We start from the raw sequence: 23,817 nt of genomic DNA on the forward strand, positions 1-23,817 counted from the left end.
GATTAGAATCCAAGCTCCACTACTAACATCCTAGGAGTTATCTGAATTGGGGCAAGATGCTGAAGTTGTCCAAACTTCAGCTTCCTTACCTATACATGAGGACAATAATACGTACTTTCTTACATAGTAGTGGGGATTGAGTCTATGCTGCCTGGAACTAGAAACAATCAACAAATGGTAACTATTATTAGTCAAATAAATCATTCTTTCAAATTAAATTTATAGACTCAGATTTGAGGAATTCACTTAGATGGATATTAAACCATGTGGATGAACTATCCTTTAGAAAACACTTTTAAAATTATAGAAATACTAAAAGTATATATTTTAGGGATCACCTATTCCTTTGTTTCATAATGAAGGAAACTGGCCTAATGACATTAAATGATTTGTGACTTACCAAGTACTTTCTGCTCCTAAATGACCTATGCTATTAAACACGTTAATTCATTGCAACTCTACTAGTAGTTAACTTCATCCAATGTACATAAGTTTTCTAGTAAACAACATGAAAAATCCTTCTCTTTTATATTGCTTGCTGTTTTAAGAATAAAAGCATTTTATTCTTAGCAATGTAACAGACTTTCAGTCTGAATATTGGCACTACTATATGGTGAGCTTCACATATATTCTTTAAAAGATCAAAAAGTCAGTTGGGCAAGGTGGCGCATGCCTCTAATCCCTGCAGCCTGGGAGTCTGATGCAGGAGGATTGCAAGTTCAAAGTCAATCTCAGCAATTTAGTGAGGCCCTAAGCAACTTAGCAAGATCCTGTCTCAAAATAAAAAATAAAAATAGTTGGGAATGCAACTTAGTGGTTGAGTGCACCTGGATTCAATCCCTGGTAAAGTAATAATATTATTAATAATAATAAAATTTTAAAAAGATAAAAAAAAAAGCCCACACTAACTAAAATCAGTCAAGACTAACATCTAAGCCAGAACATGAGCCTGTTCTGGTTGAAAGACTAGATGTTTATACTCCTTTCATAGGTTTTGTTCATACAGACATAATTCTTGGTCTCTACATAATTTGAGCTATTTGTTTATATATTTATTTATACTCTAATTCATCCCACAGAGGTTTCAAGTGGTACTAAAGCAGATTCTTTTTAATGTATAATAATGAAAAACAATTCCCAGTAAAGAACCTAATGCAAAATCCTTGCTTTGGCTTACAGCACATTTTATGGGACTGCAAATAGAAATATTGATTGTTTTACATTTTGAAGTTGCTCACATACTTTATGGACTTTGGACTTCCTAAGTCTTAAGATAAAACTCCATTCTAACCTGATAATTTGAGTAAATTTTGTTATGTACCACATATTATATTGTACCTGAATACACTGGAAAGGGCACTAATAACTTATGCATACCTTTAAATCTTCTTCACTAATTTCTTCACTGATTTCCAAGCCACTCTCTTGAGACAAACGTCTTGAATAGATATCCATTTCAGTTAAGTTTGTCTGAGGGGCCAGTGACATTTTTCTTGTAGATGTCGTCCTCCGGTGAATGCTTGGCCCTTGGTTAACTGAGTGTGTCATCAGGTTCAGAACAGACTGTCGCCTTCGGCCCTGAAACGTGGGGCCAGTGTTGATCACATTGCAGCGAGGTAGGATGGCCTCTCCCTGCTCAGAATCTGGAACTAAGGACAACTTTCTCTCTAAGGGCTCATCAGAATCATCTTCCACGCCATTCACTTGTAATGGAGTCTTTTGTACAATTGAAAATTTTCTTATAGAGTTGATTGGATTGAGAACAGAGTTCTTCCTTTTTTCCCCAAATTCTCCACTCTGTTTAAATGATTGTTTTTTCGTTTCATTCCAGGAGACAGAAGGATCTCCTTCTAATGAGAAACGGCGTAATGTCTCTGTTAGGATTGAATTTCTTCTTTCTGCACTAAACTGGTCAAAAGTATCATATCCCATGAGCTTTGAACTAAAGTCGGGCCGTAGGTTTTGTAGTTCAGAAAATGTCCCATAAAAATAGCTGCTACCTTCATGTAAAATTAATATTTTGTCAGCCTTCTTTAAATGTTCCATTTTAGAAGTGACCAAAATCCTAGTTTTGTTAGCCATCAATTTACACACACAGCTTAAAGAATATAAAAAGATATAAATATCAATTTCATAAATACTTTATTATAATACCATTAATTTAATTTTAGCATTTTATTAATGTTTCATTGTATAAAATCTCTTTACCATTTTATTATTATATGTAAAATGATTTTAAAAGTAAACTAATTAATTTGGTGCCTCTTGAATTATTACAGCAAGAAATTGTATGCTATATTGTAAAGTTGAATGTTAACAGATCTGGAATGAAATTAATTGCTGATATTCAGTAGATTCCTGAATTTGAGTAAATCATTTACCCTTCGAGTCTCTGTTTATTTCTCTAGAAAATGAGGAATTTTTAGATAGCATTCAGTGTATCTCACCATCTTTATTTCCACTTATCTTCTAAAATGTCAAAGCTTTTGTGTTTTTTAAATATTCTATTTGTTGAGTTCCTCTTACATTTTAAATTGACCATATTAAGACTAATCTGGTGGCTTTAAAAAAAAACCTGAGAATTAGATAATAATAAATTTGACCCTCTTATAATAAAAATTTCCCCTAATCTACAAGTTAATCCTGACTGCAACTTTCTAGGGGATCTCAATTACCTTTAGACACTAAAACTTTATGTATCATTTAGAAAGATAACATCATTTTACTCTTACATTTGAACACAATATATTACTTATCACAGTCACAGGATTATCAAAATAGTATTTTGGGTATTAATTTAACTAAATTTGCTCTTCCTGCCATGTTGGATCTTGAAGAGGTCTGCTGGGAACAGGAATTCTAAAAGGTAGGCATGCCTAGAAGGTGCAGGAGCATTTTGCTGGCTCTAATGGGGTCTCCAGAACAAACAAGGACACCCTGCTCTTCTTAAAATCAAAGGTGTGTTTATGCCTGAAATGAAACTGAATTACATTGTGTATAAAGCAAAAAACAGCATAGTGACTCCTGGCAACAAACTGAATAAAACCAGAATAACCTGGGGAAAGGTAACTCATGCCCATGGAAACAGTGGCACCATTCACGTTAAATTCCAAAGCAACTAGACTTCTGGGTAAGGCCATTGGATACTGAATCCTTGTGATACTGTACCCTTCAAGGATCTGAACTCATGAAAAGTAAAATTAATTAATTGATTAATTAAGTGGATTTGTGCTCTTATAATTTTGTTAAATGACTTCAAAAATTTATTGTCCTAAATTGAGTTGCTTTATACTTAAAATGGTGTGGGTTATCTGACATTTTTAAGACTATAGAAGTCAGAGCATTGTACATAAATGTCATTAAGGGCTATTATGGAGATTTAGAAGATAACTGAGATTTTAATATGAGATCTGAACACCTGGCCTTATTGTAAAGGGTGCACAGCATAAAGTAAGCTTTAGGGAAAGTAGAAAGTTGATCACCTTCCTTTTTGGTTAAGAATAAATGTAAGAAGCTTAAAAAACTACTCAAAGTATTTGTAATAGTGTGCACTCATCCATACAGATTGGTTTGGAAGTGAAAATGGGAACTGGGAAAAGTTTGAATGGAGAGTATATTGATAGTACTTTGCAACTCATTTAGAGAGGCTGGGATGAGACCACCTTGGGATTTGTGAATGGATAGACTATTCTAGTATATATCACTTCACTGAGAGTAGTGTAAGCTGACAGTGTTAAATAGAAAATGCCACATTCCTTCTCAGAAAACCTAGTACCTGGTCAGATAGCTTTCCTTGGCTTTATATTTTAATATAGTAAAGCACAGGATTAAAATAGCATAATTTAAAGGAAAGTAATCAGGTTTCCAGAATATTTCGAAGGTTAAGAATGTGCTAAAATATAAATTTGAACAAAGGCAATAAATAAATAAATTTAACTAAATTCTAGGAAAGATGCTTCTAAAACTAAGCAGACTTTACACACACACGCACATACACACACACACACACACACACACACCTTTATTGCTTAAAATCTTTGTATCTAAGAGACTAGAATGACTATTCTCCTAATAAACTACTTTACTGTACATGAAATCATTTTAAAACTTTGAAATCAAGTCATATAACTAACAGTCGTTCTTAGGAACTTCACATACATTGAGCTCAGAAATGGGCTATAAGGAAATGTAAGTTCTAATCTGCATGACTGAGGAGGAGAATCCAAGGAAGCACTGAGGTAGATGTGTAAACTAAACATCCACCATTAAACTAGTCTGTGTGTTTAGTTCCTTGAGGAGTTTACTGTTTACTGAGGAAACAGAAAAAAAAAAAATACTAAGATACAAAAGTGCGAGTAAAAATCTTAAGTATAATAACTAATTGAAACAATAGAATATCCATCACTATCACTAGCAAAAATATTGTAAAATCTACACAGATAGCAACTCTTATAACAGTATAGCAAAGGAAGAAATTGGTTTAGCATGTGGTAATTAGAAAAGGTTTTAAGGGAAGTAATCTTCAATCTAGGCCATGAGTAAGTGCCATGTTACATTCTGCTATCCTGAGTTGCTACAAAGGTGGATGTATTTCTCAAGAGGTAATGTGCAATCTATGATGGTATAGTCATTTTTCCTTGTCTTTTAGCATGAGCATTATAAGTTATTCAAAGAACATACCTTTCAAATATTTCCTTCTCAGTTAAAACATCTAGATATCCAAAAGGAGAATCTAACAGGTACAAATCAGCATCTTTGTATACTGCTCTAAAAAGAAAATGGAAATTAAATTAATTTCCTCAACATTTTCCATGTCATTAGTATAGATGATTTTTTTTAAACAGTCTACTGCATGTGTTACACTATGGTCATCACATCCATTCACTGAAATAACACTGTTCACAACATAAGGCAGAAGTAGCATTGTTAGAAACTTCTTTTATATATGTGTCTTTAATAGTGTAAATTGTTTTAAATGAGGAATAATAAGTCATGGATGATTTTGTGGCTTTTTATACTACTTCAAAAACTGTTGAAACTATTTTACCAACTTCAAGTGGTATAATCATGCTAAGTGAAATAAGCCAATCCCAAAAAACCAAAGGCAAATGTTCACTTTGATATGTGGATGCTAACATACAATGAGGAAGGGCAGGGACTAGAAGTTCATTAGATTAGACAAAGGGGAATGAAGGGAAGGGAAGAGGATGGGAATGGGAAAGACAATAGAATGAACTGGATGTAACTTTCCCATGTTCATATATGAATACACAACCAGTGATACTCCACATCATGTACAACCACAAGAATGGGATCCTAATTAGAGTAAGTTATACTCCATGTATGTATAATATGTCAAAATACACTCTACTATCACATATACCTAAAAAGAACAAAAAACAAAGTTACAAATAAATAGCACTGTCTGGTATGATTTAAAATATTATCTTAAAAAAAGAAAACTTTTTAACAATATTATCTATTCAGAGCCAGGGCTTATGCTATATACAGGCATTACAATTTTAAAATTATATTCACTGCCTTATAAATCTTGCAGTTTGGTGGGGAAACAAACAAGAAAGTAAACTATTTCAAACTGTAAAATGTCAGAGATAGCAAAGAAATTGCAGTAGTGATGTGAAATTTAAAAAAAAAAAAAATGTTTCTCAAAGTATTCGCTGCTATCACCAAGTTGATACCAGGTCTGTCATGAATGGATAATTGATATTGCTTTTTTGCACCTTATAGTCTCAGTCTCTAAATCACTTTCATAAAAGGTCCAAGTAAGGAAAGAAATAAAACTTCATAATATACATTTATGCCCATGTTATTTTACTTTTAAGTTAAAATTAAAATTTTGTAAGCAAGTAAAATCTCCATCAAGTTGATTTAAAACAGTAATAAGATGTAGTTTCTATGTTAATAGAAATGACATGATTTCATCATAACATTTAAATTTTTCAGGTGTGATTGTTAATAACTGTTATCTATAACTCAACTATCTGAGATTCTGAGCTTAAATAGACAATTCTGGAAACTTCTATTTAAAAAGAAAATGGAATTCAGTGAGCAAATAATTAGAGAAATAATGGAAGAATTCAGAAGTAGCAAAAACTCAAAGTAAAATCTATAAGAAACTTTATAATGTGAACTCTATTTTATGATTTGGATACAAGGTGTCCCCCAAAAACTCCTGTGTTAATGTAGAAATATTCTGAAATGAAATGACAAGATTATGAGAGCTATAACCTAATCAGTCTATTCTAGTTTGAATGCACCAATTGGGTGGTAACTGGAGGCAGGTGGGACATGGTAAGAGGAGGTGGGTCACTGGGGATGTGCCCTGGAAGTGTGAATCTTCCCTGAGGCCCCTTTCCATTCTCCCCTCTCCACTTCCTGGTCATCATGAGGCAAGCAGCGCTCCTTCACCACACCCTTCTGCCATGACATGCTGCCTCACATTGGCCCAGAGCAATGGAGTTGTCTGATCACAGAATGACCCTCTGAAATTATGAGCCAAAACAAACTTTTCCTCCTCAAAGTTGTTCTTGTTAGGCATTTTGCTCACAACAATAAAAAGTTAATTGACACAGTAAGTTTGAAGACAATGTGAAATAACCAAAGGACCCCATCAAAATGCACCTTTAAGGTACATTGTGCACACTTAGTCCTTCCTTCTCTCTTTATGCTAGATGGTTTGAATATGGTTTGTCCCCTCTGAAACTTACATTGGAGCTTCATCCCATTGTGAGGTAGAGTAGACATTTAAGTATGGTGTTTGGAAGTAGAGTATTTCAGAGGTGATTAGAATTAGATGCAGTTTTCAAGGTTGAACTATAACTAATTCTAACCAACTCTGAATAGAGACTTAGAAAAAAAGAGAGACCAAAGCATACATCCATACACAGGCTCTCTATTTCTTGCCACGTGATGCTCTGTGTGCCTCAAGATTCTGTCAGCATCAGGCCATTACCAAATAGATGTGGTCCCTTAACCAGAACTTTGAACCAAATAAATCACTTTTCTTTATGACTTTCCCAATCTGTGGTATTGGGTTATTAGCAACATAGAATGAATTAAGACACTATCCTTCATATCTATAACCACAGTTCCTCAAGAGATTAGAAATAATATATTTATTGTAAAAAACTGGACAACACATTATACATTATACATATTGATCAGAATTACAAAAGACAATTATTCTCAGAGTATCTCAAACTGTGTATGCCTTACAATAAGACCATACAAGCTGGTAAATACAAATTCTATGTTGAATTCCTAGAAGCCACATTCCTAAACCATATTCCTTATCTAACTCTTGAATGGAATGCTTAAGATAAGTTGTTCGTTCACACATAAATTAACCAACTTCCCGTTATTCAGAATCCACAATCTTGTTTGTGAATTGTCCATATCTACTATTTCACAATGTAAACCCAAGATCAAAGTTGAATTTAACATAGAATCAGGAGGACCTGGTTTGGATTGTGACTACATCATTTCCTTGTGTGGCTGTTGGCAAGTTAATGTCTAATAGACTCAATTATCTCATGATTTCTTCCAAAAAGCAAAAAGAAAAATTCCTTCTTTGTAGGGTTGTGTGGGGATCAAGATCACACACATGTGTACACACACACACACACACACACCCCTAGACTGCTACCAGGCAATTGCAAATGCTCAGGGTTAGTTTCTTGTCTGCTTTTGTAAGTAGGAGAGAGTGAGGGAAGATAGCCAACACATTAACGAACCAATGAAATTGATTTCTCTTTAGTAACTTTTGCAACACAGTGAAACTCTGTTCAAATAAAATTGGAGAAACATTTGACATTCCACATTACCACAATAAATTTTTAAACTGAAAATTACAATTTAACCACAATGTTTTCTTCTTGACACAAATGAACTATATGTACTTCTCTGACGGCTTCTAAATGCTTGCTCCAAGAATATCTCTACCAAGAGAACTTCTACACCCACCATGTCAGATGTGTTTGTCCTATTTATTTAATTTTAAAGAGTAAAGACTTTAAGCCAAGTGACAGCATTTGTCTTATTATTTTTGTTGTGAAAATTATAAATTAGGTTGAAACTTTTTGAAACTTAGATTTATTTAAACCAAGAAGCATAAACAGAAGCCTAAACTGGGTGTGTGAATTACGGAAGGTAAAGGCAGTGACAGAGGGTGTGATAGACTCAACAGAAATTTATATCTTCTCTTTCCTTGTTATATGTAGAAGTCTAGAGTTTTCTATATATAGTGAAATATGCCATAAAGCAAACAAGCATACACACACTAAAATAAGGAAATTCATTTTGACAAAGCCATTATCTTCAACAAATGAGAATAACTGTATCATTTTCTATAGAGCTTAAAGATGACTCTTAAAACAGAAGATAAAGCAATAGAAAAGTGTCTGTAATTTTTTACTTCCAATATTTACAGCAAATAGTTTCTAGACCAACAGATATTCACCTTGCTAAAGAAATCCGTGCACGTTGACCTCCACTCAGTGTGATTCCACCCTCTCCTAGGACTATGTTGTCTTTCTCTGCAAACTTGGAGATGTCCTATTATCAAAAACAGAAAATTAGAGAGGAAGTTTGTTATGTTGAGTCTGAAATTGAAAACAGTATTTCCCTTCAAATGAAATCAGATATCAGACATTGCTTTAACCAAAGTTAAATTCTGAACACAGCATCTCAATTATTTCAAATGCAAGTCATTTTGTTGCTTAAAATAACATTCCTAAATTTTTAAGATAATTTTTCTTTGATTTTTAAAATGTCATTCATGATCATTAAGAATTGAAAAATATTAAAAAGTAAAATACATGTTTATTCCTGGGTGTATACATACATGTACAGGGCCCATTACACAAACTCAAATGCTATTAGTATACTAAATAAGTGTATTTCCCTCCAGTCTAAATTTAATCTTAAAAGAAAATCTTCAAAAATCAATCAATCTCTTACTAAGAGACACTAAAATACCATCCACACCCACTTCAGTAGTGTCTAAGCACCTTCTATGGGCTGCCATGGGTATAAAGACAATTTCTGTCTACACTTGTTTCACTCACTCCCAACTGAGTCTTCTTCCTCACCATCCTCAGCAGCTCATTCCTATCCTCTCTCCCTCATTCTGCCTCTGCTATCACATCCCTGCTGTTCCTGTCATCCTTTCTTCCAGCTAATGAACTTCCCTGTGGCAGCTACCATTGTAGGTATTTGTATCAGAAGATTCAAATTTATTAGTAATAGTCCTTAACTCCAGACATTATAAATCTAATTTAGAAGGTCAGCCATCATCCTGGGAAAGCCAAATAACAAGCCTAAAGATTTAATTAAGCATTTTAAGATGAATTCTAACACAGTGCATAATTAATTAGCAAACGAATTGTACAGATAACAGAAGTATCTTCACAACAGAAAAATGCTAGAAGTTTTCTGAAAAGAGATGAGTTTTGAATGAAAAGAGTTAGATAAGCTTTAATCTCTATTTAGTCCAAAAGAAGCTCTATCCTTTTTTCTTTCAAATCTTTTTCTTTGTTCACACCTCCTTCTCTCTCTCCTTAAAGTTATTTTCCATCATCCTCTTTCTTTTTCTTTTGCAATGCAGAAAAAAATCCAATAATTCTATCTGTATTTAAAGCATTGACATGGTTACTTCTATTATTCATTTATTTTTTGTTTCATTTATTTTTTTTGTCTGCCATATAAAATTAAGTAGAACACACAAAACTCCACACACAAAGCAGATATATTATTTAACCATCACTTATGTTAAGAACTACTTGGCAGCTCCTGCAGGTTTGAACCATGCTTGTCACTGTGCCCCAGGAACTTTTGCTATCAACATTTTTAACATTGGTGACCAAAACCTTGGGATCAAAAATTCTGACAAGTTCTAGAAGATGCAGCAGGACTTGATGGAGACTGATACTAGGGAAATAAATAGAACACAGGGATGACATCAAGACCCAAATGGCCCTGCATCTGAAGAGTACCTTCAGAGAGGATTAGATATATGAAACCAAGTGCTCCATTTCTTTCTAAATGGACTAGTGGTTACTCTTTTGATCAGCTCATAAATTGGGTCACATACCTAAGGTTCTATTCAAATAACAAGAACTGCAGCCAAATTTCACACTTGAGATTGAAATCTTCAGCTTTACTAGAGGAACACTTCCATGAACACCTGATTCTTTAAGTCTAAGCATTTTTTCTTTGAGTTGTATTGAAAGTAGCAAGACAGCTTTCATATTTATTTCTTCTCCCCTGCCCCATGTTTTCCTTCTCCAAATTTTATTTCACTAAAAAACAAATCTTTTAAGGAGAGAGTGAGAGAATGAATAGAGAGAGAAAAAGAGGGAAGCAAGAAGGAAGAAATCATTCTCATATGAATAGATTAAGAACAATCTTTTATAAAAGAGGCAAATTTTCGAATACATTTTTAAAAGCCTTGCTATTTTTGTTATGAGGTTTTTGTTAAGAAGTTGCTGAAATTATTAGTTTTCTTTATTTTCAAATTTGAGTTCAACATAATGCAAGTTAAATCAGTTCAAATTTTTAAAAAAATTAAACTAAAATTATCATTAGTTATTCTGAGAGTATGACTAGGACATAGTGAAATTTAGAGATGGATTATGTATGCAGAGATGCAGATTCCCAGACTGATGTGAGCATTTAATAAAGATTTATAGAATAAAAGATGATGGAAGGAAAAGAGATGGTGGAAGGGACCTTACTCAAACATTAAGTTACAAATAAAGAGAGTGTATCTATTTCTTTATTGTATCTATAAGAACCTGGGTGAGGAGATGGGGAGTGAATCCCACCATGTTTTGAAGATTCTGATTTCCCAGGGAATGCTTCTGTAATAGATCACATACCACAACAGCAATACAAACAGAAGAAGCCAGCCCCTAGTAATCTACAAACAAAAAGAAAAGAAAAATGAAGAAAGGTATACAATGAAGAGAAAGAAATTGGGAAAGAAAAAATTGTCAAAAGTAGAAGTAGATATCTATTTTAAAAAAAGCAAGAAAATATTGGCAGAAAAAAGATATAAGAAAAGTGAAGAGGAAGAGATAAAAATAAAGATAAGAAACTATAATCTACACTTTAATAAATATCCCTGCTGAAATTAAATACCCAAAGACTACAAATATAATTTCATTACTTAATTTTCTTAAGATAGTATAAAAAAAAGGTTGTTATAAGCCAAACTTCTCCCTTAAGAGACTATATAATATCTGTATTTTAAAGAAGTCAAAAAATTCACTAAATACAAAGCAATGAAACAAAATGTGACAATTTAACAAAATGTTTTAAATTATCAAATAAAACTTTAAACAAAATAGAAAACATATGTGGCAAACAGAGAGCAGAATGACTTCTTTTCCAGTCTTGTCCCCATAATTAACTGACAAATAGCTTGGGGCAAGTTTTCTGGGTCTCACTTCTCCATTTGTAAAATGGGGACAATACAGCAGTATCTTCCTTTAACAGTGGGGAAAAATTGAACTTAATATAAAGAAATTGGTACATAATATACTTTGCAGTTTTTCAATAAGATCTTTGTCAATGATCTGAAATGACATTAATTTCCATTTTTCCTTGGGTAGAATGCCACACAATGTGATAATATGGCCCAAGCTCCCATTAGAGGAAAAGCAGATTTTAACATCTAATTACATGACATGAATTAATATTATAATTAATTATTATAAGGATTGTATGAGGGCTGATGTATGGGAAAAGCTCTGGACTTAGAAACAGAAGCCCTGGGTACAAGTCCCAGGTTTGCATGAACTTGCCAGAAGTTCTGATGTTGAAATTACTATGTATGTGGCCTTGAGCTTACAGATAGAAAGGGGAGTATCACCACAGACATTTCTGAAATCCAAAGGAATATTTTGAAAACATGTATTCCAATAAATTAGAAAATCTAGAAGCTATTGACTAATTTCTAAACACGTATGATCTACCCAGATTGAACCAAGAGAACGTAGAAAACCAGTAATAAGCAACAAGAATGAAGAAGTAATAAAAGGCTTTTCAACAAAGAAAATTCCAGGACCAGATAAATTCTCAGCTGAATTCTACCAGACCTTTAAAGAAGAACTAATATCAATTCTCCTCAAATTCATAAAAAGGGGGTAAAGACTTCCAAATTTATTATATGAAGCCAATATTACTCTGATACCAAAACTAGATAAGGAGACATCAATGAAAGAAAACTAGAGACCAATATCCCTGATGAACATAGATACCAAAATGGTACTAAATGTGCAAGGATAGTATTAGGAGAAACAATTGTGTAAGAGGAAACATGGAGGTAGGCAGGGAAGACTGTGAGATCTCATGCAAATCTAATCCCCAAGTGAAGGAGAAAGGAATGGAAAATTGGATGGAATGTCATTAGACCCTTATTTAATCTAAGAAAGATCTGGAAATCTGTGAGCCAAAAATCAGCCAATAAAGTCTCACATCTCCCAATTACAGATGTGCTTTGTATATCCCCACCACACTCATTCATTCATGTGGAAGGAGTAGTCTCCTGACAAACTCAGTGAAGGATTTCAATACACAACTGGAGCCTTCTTTCAATTATGTCCCCTGTAGTGGTACAACACCCTTCTTGGCCACTACAATAACTCTCTCTCTCACACACACACACACACAAATGGCAAATAAAATGAAATCAGAATGGTTAACAAACATGAAAATATGTTTAATCTTTCATGTAATCGCAGAACTGTGAATCAGAATGATAGTGATAAAGCAAGAGAAATCAACATTGTAACAATTAAAATCAATAACAAGAACTTTAAAAGACACAAGGAAATAGGAACTCTTATAGAAGGTTGGTAGTGCTATAAATAGGTACAGCTACTTTAAAGTTTAATTTGACTGTACCTAGTGAAATTAAAATTTGTGTATTCTCCTGTGACCTGTAATTGAGCTGCTAGGATTTTATGCCAGAAATATCTTCTATACGTGCAGAAGAGAAGTTTTCAAAGATTTTCATTTCAGTATTGAACAACCCAAATGCCCATCAGTAGCAGAATGAATAAATAAAATGCAGTGCACTGAGAACAACACAGAGGTGCAAAAAGGAATGAAACAGATTTCTACATATCAGCAGCAGTTAGGTCTCAAAAAGACAGTAGAAGTCAAGAAAACAAGGGAAAGAATGATGTGCATAAATTATACCACGTACATAAATTTTAAAGCTACACAAACAAAACTACTAAATATTGTCCATGGATAACCATATGTACATATGGTTGTAAAATAATTTAAATGAATTGGAAAAGTACATAGTTCATTCATAATGGTGATTGACAAAGCTTGGAGTTTTGTGCCAGAATGACCGTGACAAGGATGGAGGACTACTAAGAATTCGTGCAGACCCCTAACAATGTAATTAAGAAAATAGGGATGCTGTGAAATTTTTCTGTCTAGAATGCACATCAGTAGCATTACCCTTTAAAAGTAAGAATGATGACCTTTTAAAAGTACGGAAATAAAGATTACTGAATTTGAAAAAGATTTGATGTTCTGAGACAAGTATTGGGTCCCTTTTTTTGGACTGAAACCAGTTTTTAAGGGAAATGATTACATTTGGATAACTTAATAAGTATCTCAGAGATCATAATTAATATAAAGTTGCTGAGACTGAAATGAAACTGTAGAGTGGAGGTTCATGGAGAACTGTGATTAACTCTATTATTCTCAAACCAAACACATTAGTAATACCAATATCCTGCTATTAATATGAGTACATGCTCTGATTACCTAGTTTATTGTTCATTTGCAGATTTCTTTATTAGTGTTTGGCTTTCTCTATTTGATTTAACATAAAGCACTCTGTTTTGTATGCACTGTTAAACATTTATCTTTGCTGATTACTAAGGGCACTAGAATCTGGTAATATATTTATCTTAAGGGTGTTGGTTTTCAGGCTACAGTAGATTTTCTCTTCCATGAAAGTTATAATTTTTAAAAAAGAGTTAATGCACTTGGTGCTATTACAAGATTTTTAAAAGGCCATGTAAGAGCATATGCCACTCAGAGTAGACCTACACACACAGAAAAATTATATTCTCTTTGCTTGCACTGAAAATTCTCTTCAGTTCCTTACGAGCTGTCCACAAAAATTGTTGGGGAAAATCATCCATTGGAATTAAGACACTAAGTATGATTTAAACTCTTATGTAAAAATCAAACTACTAGGATGTTTTAAATGAAAAATGAACATAGTCAAAAATCAAAAGTCTTAAATTACCATGATCAATTAATTTTTATTTTGAAAAAGACCCTGAAAAACTCTTATTTTTCTCTTATTTTTCACAATAATTTCAATTTTCATTTTCTCAGCATTTTATCTATGGATAAAACCAAATATTTAGATTGTTAGTTCTTAAAGTATGGTTCTTAGGTGTGTTACCAGAATCACTTGGGGAGTTATTTGTGTTTTTTTTTTTTTTAATGCTGTACCTTATTTCACTCAGAAGAATATGAAAAGGGCTCATGAATCTGCATCTTCCCTGTGATGATGTTGCCCACCAGTGTATGAGCTGTTCATCTAGACACTTGCTGTCTGGGTTGACCTCCTTTATAACATGCTGGTCAGAAAGGCAAATACCAACTTCAAAGGATTCTGCACATGCAACACTGTGTTTGTTTGACATTGTAAAACACTTGAAAATACTTAGATAAAGAGTACTGGAGAGGGTCAAAGTAATAGTATAACAAGTATGCAATAAAGATTAACTTACTTTATAATTAAGGAGTGTATAACATACCCAATGTGAAGTATGCCCTTTTTGCAAGTTTTCAATTTTACTTTTAAAAAAAATAACTTAATTTTATCATCTTAACATTATACAACTGGACCAAACAAATGTGAAGTTGTTCAGGAGGAACTGCTAATATAATGCTCATTAACTCTGAATAGAACATACAACACAGCAATGATATATGGTACTGTTAGAGAGAGAAATGAGGGAGAGAGAAAAAGAGAAATTTAAAGAAAGGGTAGAGTGTTATGTTTAATAGGCCTGTGTGGTTTTGCAATATTTACTGAGTACATTTGAGCTTCCTGTAACTTTGAAGATAGGAAAATACCATAAACCTTATTTTATGACTAGTTTATCACTTTTAGAACAACCTTGACAATACAGATGCTTGTGTTAAGGGAGGAGGGTGAGAAGCTAGGGGTTTGCGGACATGAACTTGAGGGTAATCCCATTAATTAATGCATATCTTTAACACCGAGTCATTGGATGGTTAATGACATTGTTATTACTATTTAATAATTACTAAACACATGTATCATGCTTCATGTACAAGGAACTGGGCAAAGGAAGAGAGATGTGTGGGAGGAGTAAAGAAAATAGGAAGATAGAAGAGAAGGGAAGGATAGAGTCGGGGTGCCAAAAATGGACTAGAAAGAGAGAAAAAAATGAATAAAACATAGTTTTTACATATAGCTGTTGTGCATGTAAGTGGGTATCTGAGAGTACTACATATTCTGTATAATATATTATATATTATCTGTATGTAATATATATAATACTTAAAAAGTAATATATTTAATACTTAAAAAGAGGTAAACTTCCACAGTCAAAATTTGTTATAATCTGTTATCATCATCTCCCTTTCAGTGGTTTAACATTGCTGTAATCATTATGAAACTAACTAGCATGAAATTCTAACTAATGAATTCATAAATTCAAATTGAGGTTCTAAACTGGATGTAGTGGTGGTACAACTGTAATCCCACATACTCAGGAGACCGGGGCAGGAGGATTGCAAGTTCAAGGACAGCCTCAACAACTTGATGAGACCCTTTCTCAAAATAAAGGGAAGGGGCACCTGGTAGAGCACCCCTGGGTTATCCCTAGTACCACAAAAGAACGAATAAAAATGAGGTTTTATTTATAAGGTAAAATAACTTGTTGACCTAAACTTGATTACAAATTGCTGTAAACAGAAATATTGGTTGAAGATTAAACCCTGCTAGACAGAATGAGGATGAGAATTTTCAATCACATGAAAACTAAAAGAGATTTTCTTTCACTTATGGTTACTAACCAAATTCATAGCAAAAAAATCAAATTTGAATACAATTTTTGCTGGAACCAACAAAACTACAAAAATGGATGTTATAGTACTTTTGTTACCAATATTAAACTCTTGTTTATGTATGTGTTTGTTGTGTGTGTAAATGTGAATATATATGCAACTCCATTAATATCTCTATAACTGTTTGGTATATAGGTCTGTATTTGCATTTACTTGAACATTTTTGAAAGAACAGTTATAGAGCACAGTGATTTCAGATGTTTAGGATACATGCCTTCAAGGATAAGAACCCTAAGCTCTAGAACACTCAGCAGTTAGAGTATTAAGTGAGAACTGGATTTCACCAGTTATATGAAACATGAAAAATGTAATTGAAACAATCTTATTACCTTTTTTCTGGTCCTGATTAAGACTCATTTAACTATATTCCTGAACACCATAATTTCACAATTCTAATTACCCTTAAAATTTGGGGGATGATTTTGATTCGTCTAGTTCAAGAATTGGTATTTAGGAGCTGCTAATTCCTGAACTATCTCCTTTAGGTCTGCCCACCCAAAATGCTGGGACAAAGTCAATCCCTGGAAAAGAGCTCTTCTCAGTACTTCACTGGTACATTACTATGTTATCTTGAACTTGGTCCTTCTCTGAACTTCCCAAAATGTTTTCCAGCTCTCTCGTCACTAAACCTCTTGCTTTAGAGTTCAGTTCCCTGGGGAGAGTAGGAGATGGGCTTCATACTTACCCATCCATTACCCCTGAAGTTCCTTGTTCTATCAAGAGCTGACTTTGGACTAGGGGCTGCTCAGCTTGTCCTGAATAGACATCAGCCCTGTACTGACTGACCACCTGCTAAGTCTATGAAGCACGAAGAAGAGATTTTGCCCCAAGGGGAGAGGAAAAAGAAATGATAATTGGGAGCAGATCTTGAAAGAAAATTCCTGATTTATTTAAATCTCCAGTATGTTAGAATAGGTAGGTGATTTTCCCAAATATACTTATTTAGTATTATGGTAACTTCAAAGTACTACTTTCATGAAAATAAATATGCACAAATATTTTTCAAAACTTTGTCATGGAATTCTCAATACTATTAGTTCACCAATCTTTGTTATCATAATCTCCTTTACAAATAGCAAATTCATATAATTAATGGTTTAATACTGGTAATCATGAAACTAACTAGCATGAAATTCTAACTTTAAGTCAATGATGTCAAAGGATAAGTCATAACAATATGTTAATTATTCGTAAGAATTATTGAGCTACTTCTGTGTGTCAAGAAGAACATTTAATTATTCTCTAGTTTACATACTGATACTCTATTAATCTTCCTAAAATATTGTTTAGGTTATGGCACATCCCCAGTAAAGAAAAGCAACGGCAGAGGACACTATATTGTGTAAAGACTCACTCACTCTCCTGCTAAGGTACTTTCCTGTGCACCCAGGATTAGAATGTTAAATTTTCCAGACTCTTCTGTTGCTGGAGTACTGTATGAGAATTGGATTTTACCAGTTTTATAATTTGTGAAAGTGAAATGGAAGAAAAAAAGAGGAAGATCCTCTGTCTTTCTGCCTCTCTTTTGTTTGTTTTTGTTTTCTAGGAAGTATGAGGACAAATAGCAGTATCTTCATTAGGGAAGTGATTATGATTATGTGATGCATACTACATTTAAAACATAAATGAAGAGAAATGGCAGTTCAGATATAGGAGTAGAATGAAGATGTCCAGTGAAGTATTCGCCTTCTCATTCCATACATCACTCTCTTTTTATTGTTCTAACTGCACCATCCCTGGAAAGAAAGTATTATTTACTTATTATGAACTGTCTCCTCTAAGTGGAATGCAAGCTGCATAAGAGGAAGTACTATCTTATTTACAGTGTCCTCAATTTCTAAAACAACTCTTGAAACACAGAATTAGCTCAATAAACATTTTTGAATAAGTGACTGAATATGAACTCACTCACCTTCCCACTACTCCCTACCTCATTTTTGCATCCACAAGATCTTTTCTTTATCCATTCTACCTCATCAGAAGTGGCCGTCTGCACCTGCCTGAATCAAACCCTCCAAACATGTTCTATGGCTTGGGCCTCTTCATGCTACATATGAGTCACCCCTTTTCTTTCTGCACTGAAACTTCAACTGCTCCCTCTTCTCAGCCTCCCTCCTATTTGTCATTCAGACATGCTTATTGGTGTTTTAATTATGAATCTGATTGAACACTTTTTACATATTTTTAATAAAATTTCTGCTCATGTGCATTGCCCATTTTTTTTAGTTAGGTTATTCATCTCTTTTCTATTGTTTTGTACAAATTTTGGAAAATCAAGAAAATGAATCTACTGAGTTCTTATGATTCTTACTTGACCTTTCCAAAGAAGATGCCACTATTAAGCAACCCTATTACTTAAAATACTCTCTTCCCTTCCCTACCATAGTCACACATCCTCCTATATTCTTCCCCTCTCAGTCTTATCCTCAGTGTACTCCACAGGCTGCTTTAACTCTGCTACCTCCCAAATATTGGTATTCTGTCCTCAGTGCAGTCTTCTCACACTACACGTGCTTTAGGGACATCATCCACTGTTATGATACCATTTACAATCCACAGGGTGAGAGCTCCCTCATGTCCAGTTCTAGCACCAAAGCTCTAGACCCAAATAGGTTCCCTTGAAAGTTCACTAACCATCTCAGCATTCCAAAAAGGAGCACATGGTTTTCACCCTATCAACATACTTCAGTAAATGGTACCGCTGTCTACCCAACTGCCCACAATAGAAACCTGACAGAGAGGAAAGGAGAATGGAAGGTATTGGTCAATGGGTACAATGTTTCAGTTAAATGGGATGAATAAGTTCTGGAGATCTATTGTACATCCCTGTGATTATTATTGATAATAATATGTTGAATACTTAAAAATGACAGATCCTCAAAATTCTCATTATACATATAAAAATGCACAAATGACAACCATGTGATTGGTGGAGATATTAAATAGCTTGCTTTTGGTACTCAATTCACAATGCATATGTATATCAAAACATCACATTGTTCATAGCAAATACATATAATTTTATGTGTTAATTACACCTCAAAAAACTGGGAAGATTCTAAAAATAATTAAATTAAAATTTAATATTTAAAAACTTGGCAGCATCTTTGATATTTTTCCCCCTAAATATGTGTGAGCCAAAACCTCATTACAGACAGGGGTCCTTGTTATATTTCCAGGCAGATAAAGTGCTTAACACAATGCTGTTTACAGTAGGAACTAAATAAATATTTGTTGAAACAAATTTTAATTCATCAAATTTGAACCAAAGATTTACTAAATCCTGTAAATGAAAAGTTGATATTACAGATGTGGTTCTGAAAGGCAATAATGACAATACAATCTTCCATTCAAAGGCTGTTTGGTTGAAAAGAGTCTTGTTCTCAATTGTTAGAAACACCAAGATTTCCTTCTTGGGAAGGTCTTTATGAACATTTCTCTATGGCAATAGGGTCAGAAACATAGTGAGAAGCCCAGAACCAGCTGATGGTGTTAAGTTCAGCTAAAAATTTCTGAGGACACTTTTAGACTAAGGCTCTACTAAAAACAAGAGTAAGATTTTCTCTTGGTTTTATGAATTTATATATATGTAAAATATGGAAAACTCTTGAGTTTAGAAATCCCAGTTCCTCAACTGGTTAAAACATCAGGCATATGTATATATACACTATTTTTATTTATTTACTTATTTTATTTATTTATTTATTTATTTACTTACTTACTTATGTACTTATTTATTTATTATGGTACTGGGGATTGAACCCAGGGCTTTGGACATGAGTTGCAAACACTCTACCAACTAAGCTATATTCAGAACTCGCTTTTTATATACACTTTTTATAATATAGCTTTGATCTTTGTGAAACTTAATGATTTTTTATTTCGTGTTTTAAATATTTAGGTCTGGCTTAAGTGTCCTAATTTCATTATCATAGGATAGTTAGGTCCCAGACAGCTATAATTACATTTGTATACTACCATTCTGTTGACTTGCCCACATCTCAGTAGGAGGGGCAGTCTCAGGGCTATTTTGGTTTTAGAGACGTAAGAATTCTCATTTGTTAACCTAATAATTAGTTCTAGAATTGTCATCTTAACCCCTAAAATATAGCTCACACTTTTGGAATCAGCACATTTCCTCTTGGACTGCAAACTCTAGGCAAAGTTGACACTAGATAAGTGAAAAGTGAAGGTTCCATGGATCAATTCATATAAAGTTCTTAGCACAATACTGACATGTATACTTTGTTCATAAATGCTTATATTTATATTTAACTTCCAGGACTCAAACGAAGCAAGGTAGCAATTCAGTTAATGAAACTCTATGGCATTCTCATTTGGTTCTGGTTCAACAGTTTTACAAAATAAATGTTCTAGCTCCATATAATACTAAATAAGTATTAGTGCTTCAAACTTTATTAACCTATCAGTGGAAAATTAAAGTTAGTTCAAGATATAGTCAATGTGGTTTATTCAGGTTTAGGTGACACAGTTCAATGTGTTTCAAATATCTATTTGAGATGTCCATTATATCTTGGCTAATACTAAATGTAAATGCTAATTCCTATGGCACCTTTATCTTTTCAGTTTTTCCAACTGAAAATTTGTGAATTCTCCTACAGTGGTGGATTGACCATTTAAAGGTTAAACCTCAAGTTCCTACAGGTTAGTTTTGCCAGACCTAAAGATCCAGAGGTCAAATTCAAATTCAATTAGTCATGTGGTATCTGCATGATGGAATTTATTTTCCAGCACAGTCATTAACTCATTTCTTTGCCTACTTCCCTCCCAAGGTTTTTCATGTTTCTTGCCAAATTCCCTCCCAAGTTTTTTTTTTTTTTCCTTTTAGTAAATCTTGCCAACTTCCCTCTCAATTTTTTTCTTGTAACTTAAATATGAAAACTATCAAGGAACAGTGAAATAAAAAACACATGCAGAGTTTACCTTTTTCAACACACAGTAAATATTTTTATTACAATGCATATGTAATGGTTGTCATGACAGATAATGAAGATCATTTTGTGGTTTTGAAAGTATCGCAACAACTTTGTGAAAACGAATTACATAACCCAAGCCCCAGACCTCCTTCTCACACTCCCTACCCCACCACACACTATCATAAAAGTCAATTACTTCCCCAGGTCCAGGTACTCTTATAAGAGAGTGAGTCACTAAATAAAGACAGTCCAATTACTTACTACCCAAACACTGGCCTGCCTCTCTTCCTCTCAGCTATGGAGCTCTGTGGTAGACTGTGGTAAAGGTGACATGCAGGAGAAGTGCTGTTCTGGAAATAAATAGGGTGAGAGAACAGTGTTGTCTCTCTCTCTTTCAATAGTGAAATATGATTATAATTTCATAAGGGATAAGTAAGTTAACCAGGACTCAATTAAGTTGATTCCTCTTTTTAAGCTAGCAAAGTCTCTAGTGTTGGTTAGAGTAGCTGAAAATATTTAGAAAGACTCTAAAGGTAGTTTTTGTACATGGGGGAAAATATGGGAGAATAAGTTAATAGCCACAGGGATACACATTAATATTTTTTAAATAATTATAAATTTGCCTATGAATCCACACTAGTGCAATTGAAATTTAAAGTAGGTTTTATAAAGCACAGCAAGGAGATGTTTCCAAAAGAGGAGGGAAAGGAAAAGAATCTGAACATGACTTGCCCATCTGTGGCTGCATGTTACAAATTACTCTATCATCATAGAACTATCTCTATGCCCTTCCCTGTGATAAAGTCTTTAAGCTATCTTACTGAGTGAATAATTTCCAACAACAAACTGAAATCAGAAAACTATGTGAAATATGTTATGCATGCTTTTCCCTATCCAGACAAATTTACACATAGCTGCCTACTCCTATGACACTGAGCATCAGTACATACACAAGAGCTCTGAAGATATTAGAACTGAACAAAAACACAAAAATGAGGAAGACAACACTCAGGTCTCCTCTCCAATTCTGAGTCTAGGTGTAACACATTAAGAAACAGACCAGTTTTTGCAGTCAAAATGAAAACATGAAATCATGAATGTTTGTAGTTGGAGACAGGGACCACATAGAGACTATATTTAGGGATTGTTAAGTCTATCACCAAGGATTCTATAAGTATCTCTTTTTGCTATGATCAAAATTACTCTGTACTTAAAATATAAAATCTTCATTTGGCATACAGGGAATATATTTTATGGAGGTTCTAAATGAACTTTATCAAAGTGGAGAACATTATTATAATTATAATAAGAACAAAAATACAAAAAATAGAAATACTCAAGTTACTGAAAATAAGGAAAACTTCTGCTTTTTGACTGTGAAGGCAGACAAAACTTTCAGTTATGTTTATTTGTTACTTGCATCAATCATGTGCTGCCATGTAATAACCCGATCAAGCTCTAAGGCTGTGAGGCTCACAGAAGAACATTTTCTAAGCAAAATTCTTGCAAGCAACATGCCTTCTTCAAAACATTTCCAAAACAGTCATCCAATAAAAATGTACTATTCTATCAATGTGCTATGTAGAGTAGACCATAATAATGTCTTTGGAGTTGCCGTTCTAAAAGAATTTACCTTTTAGTTGGATAGATAAGAACAACACATATGAAACATTCAGCACAGAGAAGAAAATGGCATATACTAATTTACTCATTGTACACATTACATTTGCCAGTTTGAAGAACAAGTGATTTAAGAAATTCCTGGGTGCTTTTGGCTATCACAGAGGGACTAAGAAGGCATAATACAGTTGCAAAAATCAGCTTGACAGAAAGGATCAAAGGCCTAGAGATTCTTTGAAATAAAAAAAAAAAACTGATATTTCTGACCCTTTAGGCAAAGAGGAAAAAGAAAAAATCATAAATTTATAAAATGTAGGTCATAACTATAATCATTATTTATTAAATACCACCCAGTGGTATCTCTACTGGTTCTCTCTTAGCTAAACCTGTGATTCCTCTTTCTGGACCAGATACATCTCAGTTCTGTGTAGTTCACCTCTGTGTCCTTCCTTCCTGAACCCACAGCCCATCTACCCGTCCCCCCACTCTGACCCCTGATTCCTTTTGTGCAGGGAATCCTTCATCTTAAACCAATTAATTCCTCTGTACTTCTAATTTCTTAAGGACATAACTCACTCTTTCCTGAAAGGCCATTTTCCTGATATGTTTCCTATTGATGCAAATAGTACATAAATATGATATTCCTTATCAGCTCACAATTCCTCTGCTTAACTTTTGTCTCTTCTTATTCGTCATGAGCATGATCTGGATTGCTGAAGTAAGTTCCTTCTAGACAGAGTGGCCAATAATACTGTCAATAATAATCATAGTTATTTTATTCATTAAGAACTTTCTATGTGCCAGAAAAATCCACACAATTCTACAAAACAGGTAATGTTTGCTTCATGTTGCAGAGGATAAAACTCAGTACCTAGCAAGGTTAAACAACTTTCTTTAGTAACCTAGTCTTGTCAGATTTTAAGATCTATTCTTTTTTACTACCCCACAAGTAATTCCACCTTAATTCTATTCCTCATTGTCACAGTCAAAGTGATATACCTAAACTTCAAAGTGACTACATTGTTCTCCTACTTAAAGCTCTCCAAGTCCAAATTCCTGAGACTGGTGTCCATGACTGGGTCCTCCACCTCCATTCCCG

At 33.7% G+C, this 23,817-nt stretch overlaps 1 protein-coding gene across 3 annotated transcripts in view; it reads right to left on the bottom strand.

Moving 5' to 3' along the window:
- Positions 1-23,817, bottom strand: part of Cftr (CF transmembrane conductance regulator) — a 155,688-nt gene that overhangs the window by 64,386 nt on the left and 67,485 nt on the right. For all 3 annotated transcript variants that reach the window (XM_047562587.1, XM_047562589.1, XM_047562590.1), the window contains exons 12-14: positions 8,480-8,574; positions 4,681-4,767; positions 1,378-2,098 (exon numbers count right to left, since the gene is read on the bottom strand). In XM_047562587.1, the coding sequence (XP_047418543.1) occupies positions 1,378-2,098; positions 4,681-4,767; positions 8,480-8,574 (903 nt within the window). The remainder of the gene's footprint in view (positions 1-1,377; positions 2,099-4,680; positions 4,768-8,479; positions 8,575-23,817) is intronic.

Source organism: Sciurus carolinensis, chromosome 8 (assembly GCF_902686445.1).
Source record: "Sciurus carolinensis chromosome 8, mSciCar1.2, whole genome shotgun sequence".
In the NCBI taxonomy this organism is placed as follows: domain Eukaryota; kingdom Metazoa; phylum Chordata; class Mammalia; order Rodentia; family Sciuridae; genus Sciurus; species Sciurus carolinensis.